We start from the raw sequence: 17,117 nt of genomic DNA on the forward strand, positions 1-17,117 counted from the left end.
GAAATGAAATGAAATCAGCATTTTTTTATAGCTCAACTGATATACATTATTATTCAGCCTCAGGAATGGGTAATCATTCTCATACTAGATAAAACCTAACTGAATTTTTAAAAACTCCACTTCTTTAGTACTGATTGTGGTTGTTATGTTCCCGTAGCAGTGTGATACAGTAATGAGTGAGTAAGGCATTGCGTCTAGAATATCTGTGGTGAACCTGTTGGACTTGAATGTAATCATTCCCTAATCTTATGATGTAAGGACAGGATACGTATCCAGCACCACACCTGTGGGGAGAAGTTCTAGAATGCCTCATCTTGCTTGCAGATAAATTGTGTTCCTCCTTCCTTTAAAGTAAATGCAGGAATATCGTCAGTGAACAATATCCTTTTACCAGTCATTCCTGAAAAAGGAGAGGAATAATTTGAAAATTTAAAGATACTCCTATTTTATTTATTTATTTTTAAATTGAGGTATAGTTGATTTACAATGTTGTGTTAGTTTCTGGTGTACAGCAGAATACTGTACAGCAGTATTCTGTTTATTTATATACATATATTTCTGAATCACTAATCCTAAACTCCTAATTTATCCCTCCCCCCTATGGTAATCATAAATTTGTTTTCTATGTCTGTGAGTCTGCTTCTGTTTTGTAAATAAGTTCATTTGAAGATACTCCTATTTTAGACCCTACAGGATATATAATGAGGTGAGAAATGTAATGGCGGATTTAAAAATATGGCCATGCATTTAGTTATACTGTGTATTTCTCATGCAGTAATATCATTTTTAAGAAAAATGATACTAACACATATATCATTCTAATCTCCATTTTTGTTTTTTTTCTTTTCTTTAGAGAACCTAGGAAAAGATGTCAAGTAGGAACTAGTATAAAAATTTTCAGAAAAATAGACGACAGGTAGTAAAGTTAGAATAGTGATGTTGCAAACAAGCCGCGCGTGAGTAGCTACTAAGCTTTTAGGTGTCACTGTGGTACTTACTGAGTGGACTTCTAACAGTCTTATGAAGATCAGAGCTTTCTTAGGGTTCTGGATTATTGTGTAACTGTCCATTAATTTCTAGGTACCTGGTGACCCATCTCATGGGGGCAGATCTGAACAACATTGTGAAATGTCAGAAGCTTACGGATGACCACGTTCAGTTCCTTATCTACCAGATTCTCCGAGGTCTCAAGGTACAGACAGTATTAGTAATAATTTTGTGGAATGAATTCTCTCTCTCCCTCTCTCCCTTCTATTTAGGGCTTAAGGGAAAACAAACAAAACTTTTCTTATGGAAAATTTCAAATACAGAAATCACAAGTACAATCATAATATAATGAACCCCTGTGTTTACTCAGCGACCACAATTACCAACATATGGTTAATCTTGTTTCTTTTGTATTCCCCCAAACCCTGGATTATTTTAAGGCAAGTCTAGACATCATATCACTCCACCCATCAGTACTTCTGTTGGCATGTCTGAGAGTTAAAGACTCTTCATTATTACATCTAAACAATAATAATAATTTCTTGATGTAATCTAATATCTGGTCAGTGTCATGTTGAAACTTTGAAAACATCCTCAAGAAGGCTAATTTATTTGTGGCAGGGGCCGTTTTTAAATTAAACCACCTTTAATATTTAGCATCTTTGAGTCCTTATTGTGCTCCAGAGCACCCACCAGGAAACAGGTTGAAAGCTCTATTTCTCTCATACTCCAGCTCTGTGAACAGAGTTGGTGGTATGGAAATCATAGTTATGATAAATGTACAGACTACTGATAATTACTTGCTCTGATTTCTAATCCTGCTGTTAATACTAGCATTTCTTATTGACTCATAAAAATGTACTTCAGATATGTCATATGACAGTAGGAGGCTGGACATAACTAACTGATTTTTTGCTTTTTCACAGTATATACATTCAGCCGACATAATTCACAGGGTAGGTATTGTCTTTTGATTAAATTATTGGGGTGCTGGTGGGTGGGGAGATTGGCAAGATCCTAATCTAAGCTTATTTTACCCATTGAAATATTGAGTGATTGCAACTTTGCTCTAGGTTTAACTAAAGAATGAAGATGTATAGTTTTTACCTATTTAAGGCTAATGAGGACTAGATAGTGACTGTAGAATGGAGATTGTTTATAGCTAGATGAAGTCTTTTTTTTTTTTAATTTATTTGTTTATTTTTGGCTGCGTTGGGTCTTCGTTGCTGCACGCGGGCTTTCTCTAGTTGTGGTGAGCAGGGGCTACTCTTTGTTGTGGTGCATGGGCTTCTCATTGTGGAGCACAGGCTCTAGGCGTGTGGGCTTCAGTAGTTGTGGCATGTGGGGTCAGTAGTTGTGCCTCGCCGGCTCTAGAACGCAGGCTCAGTAGTTGTGGCGCACAGGCTTAGTTGCTCCGCGGCATGTGGGATCTTCCTGGACCAGGGCTCGAACCCATGTCCCCTGCATTGGCAGGCGGATTCTTAACCACCGCGCCACCAGGGAAGCCCTAGATGAAGTCCTTTATGTTTAGCTCTTCATCATTACCCTTAGGGAGAGAATTTACCATGTGTCATAAAGTTGATCCTGTTCTTTCTTACTTGCTTCCTAGGACCTAAAACCTAGTAATCTAGCTGTGAATGAAGACTGTGAGCTGAAGGTAGGATGAAGTGACAGTGGTAATTGTTTCACCTTGTAACTATATGTTTAACTAACCAGGCAAATTTATATAGGGAATGTGTTTATAAAGCCATGACTCTTAATCTGAAAATTCTTATTGTCCTTAAGAATATCATTAGACTTTGAAATTTAAACCAGAGATTTAGTAAGCATTAGTTTAAGTGATATTGAAGGTAGTATCAGGTGTCTTGTTTTCATTCTAAAATAAAGTTAAATTGAAATTTAATATATTAGTTATAATAAAGGAGAATTATAGTGTGACTATCAAGTAAGCAGTCCTCTTGAAGAGTAATTATTAGATTTTATGGGTTTCTAAGAGAAAAAAATGGCAGAAACACACTTATTCAAAATAATTCAAATGACATAAATAATCTATAAAGAGCAAGCAACTCTGGAATTTTTTGTTTCATTTCTTTTTTTACTCAATTTTTTGGAAACATAATTTACAATAAAATGCAACACTTTAAGTGTACATTTGACAAACTTATATAGCTATGTAACTACCAACACAGTTATGATAAAGAACATGTCCATCACTCCAGAAAGTTCCCTTGTGCCCCCTTCCTAGCCAGTCCCCACACCTCTACCCCTAACCCTGGCTTCAGACAACAACCGATCTGCTTTCTGACACTATAGAGTAGATTTATCTCTTCTGGAGTTTCTTACAAGTGGAATCATACAGTATTTTTCTATGTGTGTCTGACTTTTGCTTAGTATAATATTATTGAGATCCATCTGTATTGTGTGTATCAGTAGTTCATTCCTTTTTGTTGCTGAGTAGATCCATTTTATGATTATACCACAATTTATTTATCCATCCACCTATTGATAGACATGTGCTTCAATTCCATTTCAGGGCTGTGTAAAGCTGCTATGAATATTCATGTGCAAGCCTTTCTGTGGCACATATATTTTCGTTGCTCTTGGATAAATGCCTAGCAGTGGCATTTTTGTTTTGCTTTTTGTGATTTCATTTTTTTTAAGTTCTTGCTGTGTTCCCCATGCATTCTAAGCATGGACCAGGAAATATGTTTATGAAAGTACTATATTCTCGCTTTTTATAAGGCACTGGAGTTTTTTCCCTCCTGCTTTACAAGCCTTAGGAGTTTGTTCCAGTGCCTGATTTCTCTTCTCTCCCTTAGATCTTGGATTTTGGACTGGCTCGACATACAGATGATGAAATGACAGGCTATGTAGCCACTAGGTGGTACAGGGCTCCTGAGATCATGCTGAACTGGATGCATTACAACCAGACAGGTACTACTTGCACTTGTATAGGGCCTTATTAATACTATGTTGTGTGTATTTGGGGTTCTCAGAAGTGGAGATGGCAGGAGTAGGAAGAAACATTTTTGTTCTTCCCTCAGTGATCATTTTAAGTCCACGAATAGAAAAATAGTTGCTCAGATAAAGTGGGTTTTTTCAAACTTTGTGATTTAACAATTGGCTATTTATTTATTTATTTATTTTGCGGTACGCGGGCCTCTCACTGTTGTTGCCTCTCACTGTTGTGGCCTCTCCCGTTGCGGAGCACAGGCTCCGGACGCGCAGGCTCAGCGGCCATGGCTCACGGGCGTAGCCGCTCCGCGGCATGTGGGATCTTCCCGGACCGGGGCACAAACCCGTGTCCCCTGCATCGGCAGGTGGACTCTCAACCACTGTGCCACCAGGGAAGCCCTGGCTTTTTACTTATTTATATTTTCAGCATATTCTCTGAGTACTCCTGCCTGAAGACATTGGGTTTATAATATTAACCTCTCAATATTACTTGGGAGAATCCATCATTTCTACCAGTAAGAAACCTTTGCCCTTTTGTGAACAGCTTATTTCTCTTGCCATAACTATGTTTTGACTTAGCCCACCCATGAAGCCCTTTAATGTGGTAAGGGTCTTAGCTTATTTATTTCTATAAAAATGAGTGTGATTGTTGCACCTCGGATGTCTTAAATATTAATTTCAGTATTTCACCCCTTAACTATAGTTCCATTTGTAGCCAAGTATGATAATAGTGACATTATATTACTTTTATTTCTCTTTAATTTTGCCAGTTGATATTTGGTCAGTGGGATGCATAATGGCCGAGCTGTTGACTGGAAGAACACTGTTTCCTGGTACAGACCGTATCCTTTAAAAAGTTTTGGGTTCTTGTTTCTTGTCTGTATTTTGGTGTCCATGGTAGTATATTACTTTTACCTATCTCTAGGAAGGGCCTTCAGTTGCTTGCTTTTATAGTCCAGATGTGCATTGTGAGATCTGCCCTCTTGCTGAGTATCTTGCCTTGTCAAGAAAGAGGCTTCAGTTTATTTTGAGAGTTGCAAAAATTCCTCATAATCTGGAACGCCCTTTAAATCTTTCATATGTCATCTTTTTTGCAACAAGTTCCTTATTAATCTTCCCACAGCCCTTCTGCCACCTGAGTGTATTGGTGAGAAGTTCTAGATCTCAATGACTAGTTTAGTCTTCATTGCACCAGCGCTCAATGAACACAAGATAACCATTTATAAATCGGGGATATCTTGCTTGTATGTTTGATTTACATATTAAAAAGGCTGTATTTGGTCCTTGTAATGATACACCTGCTGACTCGTTTTGTTTGTTGTCTAACAACAAATAATAAAAGCAAGGAGATAAGGTCACCCTGTCTTGTGCCTTTTTTTCCCCTCAGCATGACTTTATTTTTATCCCAGATTGTAGCCAAACCTTAATTTACTTCCAGAGTTATTGTCTAGTTTATGGTTTATCATGGCCCCTTTATTTTAGCCCCTTTCCTGTCTGCTGCATGCCCATTTCACAGTTTAGTAATAATATCATCAAAATGTGATTTGTTGTAACTCCCATCAGTTCCACTTGAGGAAGATGTTTAGGCAAGAAAGAATTTTGAAATATATGTCTAGAATTAGGTTTGAAGGTTTTCGTAAAATTCATTTGACCAGCCTTCCGTGGGTTTGGTTGAGAGATGCTGCAATTGCCTGTGTTCTGTCATGGTTAGAGACCTAAAAGGTGTTTTAGCACCTCACCTAAGCAAACTCATTGAGTTTGTAAACCAGATTGTCAGTTCACTGGCTTACAGTTGGGATAATACTTCTATGGTGACTGTGATATTCATGTTATCGATCCACATATTCTATCTTCTGCTAGAGTGTTCTTTCCTAATGAACTGAAAAACCTCTTCCCTCAGCCATTTATTTCCCTCTGAATATTACTGGATTGATACAGAGTATAGTCTCCTTATATAGCTCACCTTATTCCTCCTCATCCCCAGATTCTAATTTTAATACCTAGTGTTTCTCCTTTGTCCTTTGCTTCATTTACCTTATACTTGTTTCTTAGAAATTTGATATATGCATTATAGTCCAAGCTAAGAGAATTAGGGAAAATTTGTAATTCTCCTTTTCCTCAGGCACATACCTTAGAGTCCCATTCTTTAGTCTGTCCTCCCAAGCACACTGCTCTGATGCTCTCCTCTGTTCCCCCTCTTCTTCCTCTTCTTTGTATCTGTATCTCCATCTACAGTCAGTCGTGGACACTCATACCTACATAGACACACAAAGTGGTAGAGAGAGACAGACAGTAGAGCATACTGGTTAAGAGCACATGCTCTGGAATCAGACTTACAGGGTTGAGATCTTACTTAGCTCTTATTTACTCCCAGCTCTGTGACTTTGAGCAAGTTGTCTAACCTCTGTCTCTCAGTTTCCTTAACTATAAAATGCTGATAATAGTACATACCTCATAAGGTGGTTGTGAGAATTTAGTGAGATGAAATCTGGAACGTACTTAGAACAGAGCCTGCCAACAGATATTAGCCATCATCTTCATCAGTGATCTTTGGGAAGCAGTTTCTCCCTTCATCTTCCCACTTTATTGTCTAATTGTGAATCATTTAAAGGCTAGTTTTTTGTTTTATTTAAATTCTGTAACAGGTAGTAAAGGATAGATCCCCTTGGCAGGCTACTGGTAGAAAGGTTTCAAAGCAGTTGTGTGTGTCCTATGGTCCTATCTGCAGGACAGCTGCCTACTGATGGCTTGACCCTTTTAAAATGCGAACTTTCAGCCTCTAAGAAGTCTTCTCTTTTTTTTTTCAATAAATTTTATTTATTTATTTTTGGCTGCACTGGGTCTTCGTTACTGCGCGTGGACTTTCTCTAGTTGCGGTGAGCAGGGGGGCTACTCTTCGTTGCAGTGAGAGGGCTTCTCACTGCAGTGGCTTCTCTTGTTTTGGAGCATGGGCTCTAGGCGTGTGGGCTTCAGTAGTTGTGGCTCGTGGGCTCGAGCGCAGGCCCAGTAGTTGTGGCGTACAGGCTTAGTTGCTCCGCAGCATGTGGGATCCTCCTGGACCAGGGCTCAAACCCGTGTCCCCTGCACTGGTAGGTGGATTCTTAACCACTGCACCACCAGGGAAGCCCTAGAAATCTTCCCTTTTATGCATACTTCTTTTCCTTCTATGAACTTTAGGTAGAAAATCTAGCATTTAAACTTTTTACTAGGAGATTCTCTGTTTTTTCTTTTTGCGGTACGCGGGCCTCTCACTATTGTGGCCTCTCCCGTTGCGGAGCACAGGCTTCGGACGCGCAGGCCCAGCGGCCATGGCTCACGGGCCCAGCCGCTCCCCGGCATGTGGGATCCGCCCGGACCAGGGCACGAACCCGTGTCCCCTGCATCAGCAGGTGGACTCCCAACCACTGCGCCACCAGGGAAGCCCAGGAGATTCTCTTTTTAATATATGAGAATTCATTTCAAAATTCTTATTTTAGTAATTCACTGTTTCTTTCCTACTTGGCTCCTTCAGACAGATGTTCTCCTGGATCGGAACATTCAGATTCAGAGGACTGTATTTGTAATATACATTCAGATTCAGAGGATTGTATTAGTAATATACATAACTCCCTTCTTGTCAGTTGCAATCTGTGTGGATATAGCTTTGGTTGCCTGACAAAGGGAGAGGAAAGTGTTTTCTATTACTTTTTAAAATTCCCAGTTGATTCTCGTGTGCAGCCAGTGTTGAGTACAACTAGAGTTTACCCTGGTTGGATTTTAGTTTTAATCTTTCAGGCTGACCCTGAAAAAGTTACTTAGTTAGCAGTTTTTCCTCATTTTTTTTTAAGGTACCAATGAGATCAGAAAAATTAAGAATCTAGAATTATCCACTTGGGGACCTAGAAAGATGTTAGAAAACATCTAGTTGAATCCTCTGTTCTTATAGATAAGGAAACTAAGAACCCAGAAAAAGATAGATACAAACCTCTGATCTGACTCAGGTATTAGTTTCTTTCCAATATTCTACTTGTTGCCTGTTCTCCTAATTTCTGAAACTCATTTTCTTAAAACCTTTGCAGAATGTGCTGGCCCCACACACTCTTCTGTTGCCCAGAAAAGCATGCATCTACTGCTTATTTATGATTTGAAGATGCAGCTGAATGCTGAGGCAACCTCTAGACTATGCTCTTTATTTGAGTACACAGTTTTCTCCCTGTTTTCCTCAATCATTATTTATCTTGCATTTGGAACTGACGGTTTTAGCTTCTAGATAAGAACTATCTAATAGAACTTTCTGTAGGCTTGCAAATGGTTTATGTATGTACTGTCCAATAGGGCTGTTGGTAGCTACCAGCCACATGTGGATATTGAGCACTTAAAATGTGGCCAGTGAAACTTAGAAACTGAATTAAAAATATTTTTGTGGTTAAGCATATAAACATGAAATTTGCCATTTTAACTTTTTTTTATTGTGGTAAAATAAACATAACATGAAATTTACCATTTTAACCCTTTTAAAGTGTACAGTCCAGTGGCACTAATTATATTCATAAAATTGTGCACCCACCACCACTATGTCCAAAACATTTTCATCACCCCAACAGAAATTGTACCCATTAAACAAAAACTCCCCATTCTTCCCTCCCACAGCCTGTGGTTACCTCTCTTCTACTTTCTGTCTCTATGAATTTGCTTATTGTAAATATTTAATATTAAGTGGAACCACACAATCTTTGTCCTTTTTTGTCTGAATTATTTCACTTAGCATGTTTTCAAGGTTCATCCATATTGTAGCATGGATCATAACTTCATTTTTATGGCTGAATACTACTCCATTGTAGAGCTATACCGTATTTTATTTATCCATTCATCTGTTCATAGACACTTGGTTTGTTTCCACCTTTTGGCTATTGTGAATAGTGCTTCAGTGAACACTGACATACAAGTATCTCTTTGAGTCCTTGCTTTCACTTCTGTTGGATATATATCTAGGAGTGGAATTGTTGAGTCATATAGTAATTCTGTATTTAACTTTTTGAGGAGCAGTCATTGTTTCCCAAGCAGTTTCACCATTTTACATGCCCACCAGTGATGTATGAGCAATTTCTCCACATCTTCACCAACATTTCTTCCTTCCTTTCTCCTTCCCTCCCTCCCTTCCATCCTTCCTTCCTCCCTTCCTCCCATCCTTCTTCTTTTTTAAATTATAGCCATCCTAGTGGGTATGAAGTGGTATCTTTTTGTGGTTTTGATTTGCATTTCGTAATGACTAATAATGTTGAGTATCTCCCTGTGTTTACAGGCCGTTTGTATGTCTTCTTTGTAGAAATATCTGTTTGAAACGTTTACCCATCTTTTAATTGGGTTGTCTTTTTGTTGTTGAGTTTTAGGAGTTCTTTATATATTTTGGATATTGAGCCTTCACCAGATATATGATTTGCAGATATTTTCTCCCATCTGTGGGCTGTCTATTCACTTTTTTGATAATGTCCTTTGATTTACATAAGTTTTAATTTTGATGAAGTTCCAATTTATCTATTTTTTTCTTTTGTTGTTCATGCTTTTAGTGTCATTTCTAAGAATGTATTACCAAATTCAAGATTATGAAGATTTACTGTATTTTCTACTAAGAGTTTTATGGGTGTACCTCTTATACTTAGGTCTGTGATCCATTTTGAGTTAATTTTTGTATATGATGTGAGGTAGGGGTCCAACTTTATACTTTTGCATGTGGAAATTCAGTTGTCCTAAGTACCATTTATTGAAGAGACTGTCCTCTCCCACAGAATGGGTTTGGTACTTCTGTCAAAGATCAGTTCTATTCCATTGGTCTATATGTCTATCCTTATAGCAGTACCACACTGTTTTGATTACTCTAGCTTTATAGTAAGTTTTGAAATCAAGAAGTGTTAAGTCTTTCAACTTTGCTCTCATTTTCAAGATTTTTTTTTTTCTCTTTGGGCTCCCTTATAATTCCATATGAAATTGAGGATTGGCTTTTCCATTTCTGCAAAGAAGGCTGTTGCAGTTTTGCTCGCGACTGTGTTGTATTTTTAGATCACTTTTGGTAATATTGACATCTTAGCAATATTAAGTCTTCCTATTCATGAATATGAGATGTCATTCCACTTATTTAGGTCTCCTTTCATTTCTTTCAGCAATGTTTTATAATTTTCAGTGGACAGGTTTTTCACTTTCTTGGTTAAAGTTATTCTTAGGTATTTTCCTAGCATCTTTAGGATGCTATTTTAAATAGAATTACTTTCTGAATTTCCTTTTTGGTTTGTTCATTGTTGGTGTGTAGAAACACAACTGATTTTTGTTTGTTGATCTTGTAGCCTGCACCTTTGCATAGCTGAAAGCTGAGAGCTCTAGTAGCTTTCTTGTGGATTCTTTGGTATTTTCTATATGTAGGATCATGGCATCTGCAAATAGAGATAGTTTTACTTCTTCCTTTCCAATTTAGATGCTTTTATTTTTTTCTCGTTTCTAATTGCTCTGACTAGAACTTCCAGTATAGTGTTGAATAGCAGTGGTGAAAGTGGGCAGCTTTCTCTTGCTCTTATCTTCAGCCTTGAGTATAATTTAGCTCTGCATTTTTCATAAATACGCTTTATCATGGCAAGGAGTTCTCTTCTGAATAGTTTTATAGTTTCATAAAACTCATAGTTTTATGAGTGTATTTATCTGAATTTTAAATTTTATTAAATTTTCTTTAGATTACATTTAAATTTAATCACATGTGATTATTGGTATTGTATTGGACTATGCAGTTTTAGATCTTGACAAATCATCTTCCTATAATACCTTTTTCTCATTTTTTTTGCGATTAGTCTTCTTGAGAGAATCTTTTGTTACTAGTTGTTAATAATGCCTGGAGTTCCCCTAAAGATATAAGATATACTAATTTTTGTCTTAAAGCTAATTATGTTTTTAGGTTAGAAATTATTCTCATTTGTGACTTTGCAAAACCCTCCCAACTAGCTCAAAAATAGTACTTTTTTTTTTTTTTTTTTTTAAAGAATGGAGCCCTTCCTCATAAGTCTAGTTGACTGGGTATATATATATATATCAAGTGGACACACCTGAGAGAACTGTCTATTAGAAAGAGAGTGGGGACACAGAATGTGTCTTCAGGTATGGTGCTAACTTATTTCAAAAACCATTGGTTCTGAAAAGAGTAAGCCAATTAGAAAATATTGCTACTAATGATTGACAGTCTGCAGCCTAAGGAAGAGAGACAATGAGTTCCCTAGCCCTGTTGCACGTCAAATACTGTTTTCTTCCAGACATCTCAGCCTTGGCTTACTATTGTTTTCCTTTGCTAGGTAATCAAATGAATTTTGTTCATGTGTAAAACTTTTCTTTCCTTCTTTCATTTTAATAGAAATGGTAACTAGACATTAACTAGACATTATCATTAACTTCGACATTAACTAGAAGATAATGAGGCTCCTGCCATCAGCTTGCTGCCCTACTTTATATGACTTTTATTAGTGTTTACTGGCTCCTTATGTCTTCTTTTGATTTTTTTCAAACATTTTATGAACTACTTCACACATACAAAAAGACAAGGAATAATAAATGAACACCTATGTTTATATGACCCAGATTATGAGATAAAACATTGCCAGTAGAGTTAAAACTTCTGGTATACCCCTTCCTGTCACATCTACCCCTTTCTTTCAGACATTGGTTTCAAACAGTCTCTCATTTTAAAAAAACAGTTGTACTTCAGACACTAAAAGCAAGTGTCCTAATAAATGTTGAAGAAGAAAAATATTTTATTAGGTTATTTGCCTTTTCTTCTCTAACTTAAGAATATATTTCCCCATTTGAAAAGGCTAGAACTCTCAGGCTTGTCCACAAATCTAAAGTACCTTAAAAATTTTTCCTTGTATGACAGTGAAAATGCCTATTTTGATGACCAAGAAGAGAAGGAAGTAAGCTAAGTCCCATTCTAGTCCACCTGTCTGTCACCAGGGAATTTCCACAGGTCTTTGTTCCAGCTTTGCCTCACACGGATTTTTTTTTTTGAAAACTGCAGCTCATAAGCAGCAGTAGTCACATGTAGGTTCTGCAAATGGTCCTCTTATTCATCTTCAACTCTCCAGCCTGCAGAGGTTTCCTAGGAGTTGCCTAGAACACTTAGAAATGAATAGAATATCCCTCTTTTACTTTCCCTCTAAATACCCCATTACCCTTAAGTTTTTTTTCCTTGCCTTTTCATTCTGGCCACCTTTTACTTTTGTTACAGAGGACCTAGTCTAAAGAGTAACCTTAAGCCTAAGTTGTTTTAGGAAAAATCAGGAGATTTATGATTTAAATTTTGACATTGTGATTATTACAATTAAAACACATTTTTGACTAACAGTAAAAATATCTGCTATCTAGGGAAAAATGGGTTAAACCTGTTAAGAAGGATGGCTTGCTGTGGAAATAATTGTCATAATGTGGTAAATTTTGCTTTGCTCTGCTTATATAGCTACTTGAAGCTCCTTCTGGCCTTAACTGCCTGGACAAATTGTAGTGGCCTTACAGTAGCTGGTATTATTGGAAGACTGACCTGTATTTCAATGGATTTGCCAGCTCTTGGAGAACCTATGGTGATTTCCTATGAGGTTTGCATGCTTTGACTTCCTTCATGCAAGTGCTTTTAGCTACTAAGTAGATTTTTATTTTGCATTGTGTGTTTACTAATCTCCTAAGTATTGGCTGTCATGCTGTACCAGCTCTTTGTCCGTACCCCTTACACACTCATTGCACTGTATTTGTATACTCTTTATGGTGTAAACACTTCAGATGGGGCATTTGCATATGAAATGAAGCAACTTTTCTTGACTTCTTTTTTGTATATAGACTTTCCATTAGAGTATGGTCATTCTAGATTTCTCAGGGCAAGACAGAGGGGTGGAGCTGAGTTGGAAAGCATATTACAGGAAGTCTTTTCAAGTTAATATTTATTGAGCTACTCAGTGGAAAGTGCTGGAGGTAAGATGGTACCTGTCCTCCAAACCAGAATGATCGTACTCAGCAGAAAGTGAGCTATAGGAGTCACTTGAACAAATGTCTGCCCTCTGCTTATAAAACAAGGTGTAGTGATAAGAATACTATAATAGAGGTATAAATAAGTTACTGAGAAGAAGCAGAAATTAATTCAAACTCAGGATGTCCAGGAAGACTTCATGGCAGAGTTCTTGTTTGAGCAGGACTTTGAAGAGTAAATAGGGAAAGAAAAGGTTTGGTAGGAGGGGAGGATGGAGGGTATTCCTCTTTATGACTTGGAGAAATAAGAAGTTGGAAGCTTAAAAGTGCCTGGAATATTTGGTGTGAGTTGAAGCATTGAGTGCATTAAGGAATAATAGTTTGAGGGAGAGTCAGAAAAGAGTCTTGATGCCACATCAGGGAAGGCCATGAATTTGAGGCTGAGGAATTGGGGCTTTATTCCTCAGGCCTGAGGTTGTTTCATACTGGCTGAGGCAGGAGAACGACATGGAGTCCCCCAAGTCATTGTTGTCATAACCACTGTGACCAGTGGAAGTGGCATACTTTTCAGGTATGTTGGGGTGAAGTTAAGACACTTGAGAAGCCCAGAGTCTTCCTCAGAGGGAGTATAAAACTTGATTCTCATTTTCATTAGTCAGAAGTCTTTTATATAAGAGTGTCAATCTCACTAGTATTATTTCTAGAGATCAATTTTGATGCATTTTTTGTAAAACTACCTGTTTGAGAATTCAGGTAGTCCAGTTTTTTTCTCATATGTGATATACTTTATCTTGTGCGATAGCTACCCTGTTAAATTTGTTCCTTAAGAATGTGAGGGAACTAAATTTTTGTAAAATGAATCATTTCAAATGAGCAAAGAGGATCCTATACTAAATTCTGTTGTAATACAGTTAATTTGATTATTTTAGAGCAAGATGGTATCTGTCCCCACTGCTTGCTCCATCCCCATTAATGTATGCTTTAAAATTGTTTTCTTAACAACACCTTGAATTAAGAAATCAGTATTGAAATTTTAGCCTCCAGAACACATTGATTTTTGCCATTTGCAGAGGACAAAATTTTCTACTATTTTTTAAATTTTTAAATTTTTTTTTTTTTTTTTTTGTGGTACGCGGGCCTCTCACTGCTGCGGCCCCTCCCACTGTGGAGCACAGGCTCCGGACGCGCAGGCCCAGCGGCCATGGCTCACGGGCCCAGCCGCTCCGCGGCATGTGGGATCTTCCCGGACCGGGGCACGAACCCGCGTCCCCTGCATTGGCAGGCGGACTCTCAACCACTGTGCCACCAGGGAAGCCCTAAATTTTTATTTTATATTGGAGTATAGTTGATTTACAGTGTTATTCTCTACTATTCTTAATTCAGAAGTAACTTCTGTGAGGGGACTTGCTTTTAATTTATTTTGTATAGAACATAAATTGTTTGAGTCTACGATGGGGTTCTGAAAACCTTTTCTTAAAGGGCCACATAGTAAATATTTTAGGCTTTGGGAACCATACGGTTTCTGTTGTAACCACTCAATTCTGCTGTGTAAGTTGAAAGCAGCCATAGACAATACATAAACAATGAGCATGGCTGTGTTCCAGTACAACTTTATTTTCAAAACAGACAGCAGATTGGGGTTTGCTGACTCCTGTCTCGAATTTTGTTGTGTTTAAGCCAATTCCATATCTGGAGAAAAAAAAAAAATGGGGCAGGATATTATTGCGTAACCAATTCCTGTAACTCAGGCAACTCTGGCTTGCAGAGGCCATTATTTTCAAGTTACACTGTACTGCCTTCATATGTATAATCATAAACAGAAATAGTTTCTTGCATTCTCTCTCCTCTCCATCCTGCTGTACCTCCTTAAATATTTTGAGTGCCCACCACGTAGCAGATGTTAGGCTAAGCACTGGGGATAAGTGGTGAACAGGCAGAGCAGCCCCTCTCCTCATAGATCAGTAGAGGTGACAGACAATAAGCAAACTAAGCAATTATAGATTGTGACGAGCACTGTGACGTTATCAAGCACTGTGCTGAGGTGGAGAATAACAGGGGGGGCAGTGCTTCTTCCATAGAGTGTTGGGGGAAGCCTCTCTGAGGAGGTGAAGTTCAAGCCGACACCTGAAGCTGAGAAGGATCTAATCGTGCAAAAAACCTGACAGGGTTTTTTTTGACAGGAATCAGAAGATAGTCATCCTCTCCTCCTTTTCCCTCTGAATGTCAATATACACATGGATAAGCTATTCAAATTTTCATAGAGAATATTGAAAGCTATTTTATAAGATTTTTTTTCTCTCCTTTTAGCTTTTTAGGCAAGGCTAAAAGCAGTAAGAACAAATGGAAAGTTTCTGTCTTCTGGTCAATACATGTACATACATAGTGAATATGCACAGAAGAGTTGGCTGCCACAATAAAGGTCTGGGCCTTGTGGCCTATTATTTAGAGCTCTGGGGATGCGTGAGGTTTGTTAATGCATTTATAAAGTTGAAGCCTCATATGCTCTATGTTATGGCGCTCCAGAAGGCTGTGCAGATGCAGTGAGGTGGTGGGGCCCTCTGCTGGCTGACTATCGCTCACAAATGCTTCTCTGCTTACCATAGTCAGTGTGGACAGAGAGGTTTTCTGGAGGACATCTCAAGTGGTTAGGCCCCGGGAGGTTCCCAGGCCCCTGTCGTATTACAGGCTCCTTAGATCAAGCCTTAGGGGAATATTCACAGGTAGGCTTGTACATCCCTAGCTCCTATGCTCTCTGCTTCTTTCTTCTCTGTGACCTTCTGCTGACCGGTGCTCTTTGCTTGACTGGCTACTGGTGCTTTGGTGGAAGGTAAGGAGGTAGGTGTGGGCTGAGCATATGGACTGAGTGATGCTTTTGTGTTTTCACATGCTGTCTTTGGCATCTAAGTACCCAGCTATAGTCGCTTCACTTTACTGATAGGGGATGTTGACAGAAGCATAAAATGAATATAAGTTGGATATGTGTGTGGTCGCATTTTGAATCTTTGTACAGGAGGAGCATGTTCTACTTGAAGTGACCATCCTACAGAAGGCTTGACCTAGATGAATTCACCATTTTGGCTTGGTTTGGGGTTTTTAATTTTTGTTATTGGGGTATTTTGTTTGTTTTGTTTTGTTTGTTGTTTGTTTTTCATTTTTATTTTGTCCCAACATTTTCCTTTATAGTCCACCATTAGATATTGATCAGTTGAAGCTCATTTTAAGACTCGTTGGAACCCCAGGGGCTGAGCTTTTGAAGAAAATCTCCTCAGAGTCTGTGAGTTGTTGCTTTGATTGTAATAATCTGCCCTGTTGGGAGCCTCTGCCACTTCCCTTCTGTCAGTCTGTACTTTGACCCGGGTATGTTTGTAAGCACATATGCCCTTTGTGTGCTGACTTCCGAGATGAAGGGTGTGTGTGTGTGTGTGTGTGTGTGTGTCTGTGTGTACCTGCCTGCTCACATGCATGGGTGTGTTTTGTTTTCTCTCTATCTGGGTATGTAATACTAGAGCATAGGAGCTTGTATTGGGCAGTAGTATGCCAGTAAATGAGATGTGAGATTCTAATTCATTCCAAGAGATTAATGGAAAACTTGTTGTCTCCACTGTCCAGCCCTGACTTCGTCTTTCTCAGTTTCACATATACTCAAGGGCTCCTTTCACTTTTGGGTTAGTGTTTATCCTCAGAGCATGAGCCTCACCATGTATTAGTCTAGCTTTATCACTAAAAGAAGGAAATGTGCATTGTCTGCACTCGCTTGCCCTTTTCCAGAAGTTACTTTCTTTTTATTATTTTAGAATAGACAATTCGCACATCTTGTGTAAGGTGTCTATCCCCCACAGGGGTCCCTCTCTACCCAGTCTCCAGACCATCAGAGGTAACAGCCCCACTCCTGACACCTCAGATAACACAGGAGTAGGGTTGTAAATCCTTCTCCCACAGCCTGCCTTTGTAATTACAAGTTTGAGTAACCTGAGAAAAAGCTTTGGAGCTAATGCCTTCCTGCTTCTAAGCAGGCACTTAGAGAGAAGCCATGGGAATATGACTCTGGCTTACTTTGGCTCTCATTTCCTGCTGTTGGTCAGTTTCTTGGGCCAGACGCGTGAGAGAAATCATGAAAGCCCAGTCTTTCTCCCCTTTCCCTTCTGTCTGCTGCCAGGCAGTTGGATAAAAGGGAAAAAGAGCTGTGGAGCCAAGTTCCAGTTGTGCCTTTC

The 17,117-nt window shown here is 38.6% G+C and overlaps 1 protein-coding gene across 2 annotated transcripts in view; it reads left to right on the plus strand.

Moving 5' to 3' along the window:
* MAPK14 (mitogen-activated protein kinase 14) overlaps positions 1-17,117 on the plus strand; it is a 72,401-nt gene that overhangs the window by 41,318 nt on the left and 13,966 nt on the right. The window contains exons 4-9 of one of the 2 annotated variants that reach the window (XM_030870946.3): positions 1,081-1,192; positions 1,914-1,943; positions 2,597-2,644; positions 3,807-3,921; positions 4,713-4,784; positions 16,101-16,180. In XM_030870946.3, coding sequence (XP_030726806.1) covers positions 1,081-1,192; positions 1,914-1,943; positions 2,597-2,644; positions 3,807-3,921; positions 4,713-4,784; positions 16,101-16,180 — 457 coding nt within the window. The remainder of the gene's footprint in view (positions 1-1,080; positions 1,193-1,913; positions 1,944-2,596; positions 2,645-3,806; positions 3,922-4,712; positions 4,785-16,100; positions 16,181-17,117) is intronic. The other variant, XM_030870947.3, reaches the window with a different exon arrangement.

This window comes from Globicephala melas, chromosome 11 (assembly GCF_963455315.2).
Source record: "Globicephala melas chromosome 11, mGloMel1.2, whole genome shotgun sequence".
NCBI classification, from domain to species: Eukaryota; Metazoa; Chordata; class Mammalia; order Artiodactyla; family Delphinidae; genus Globicephala; species Globicephala melas.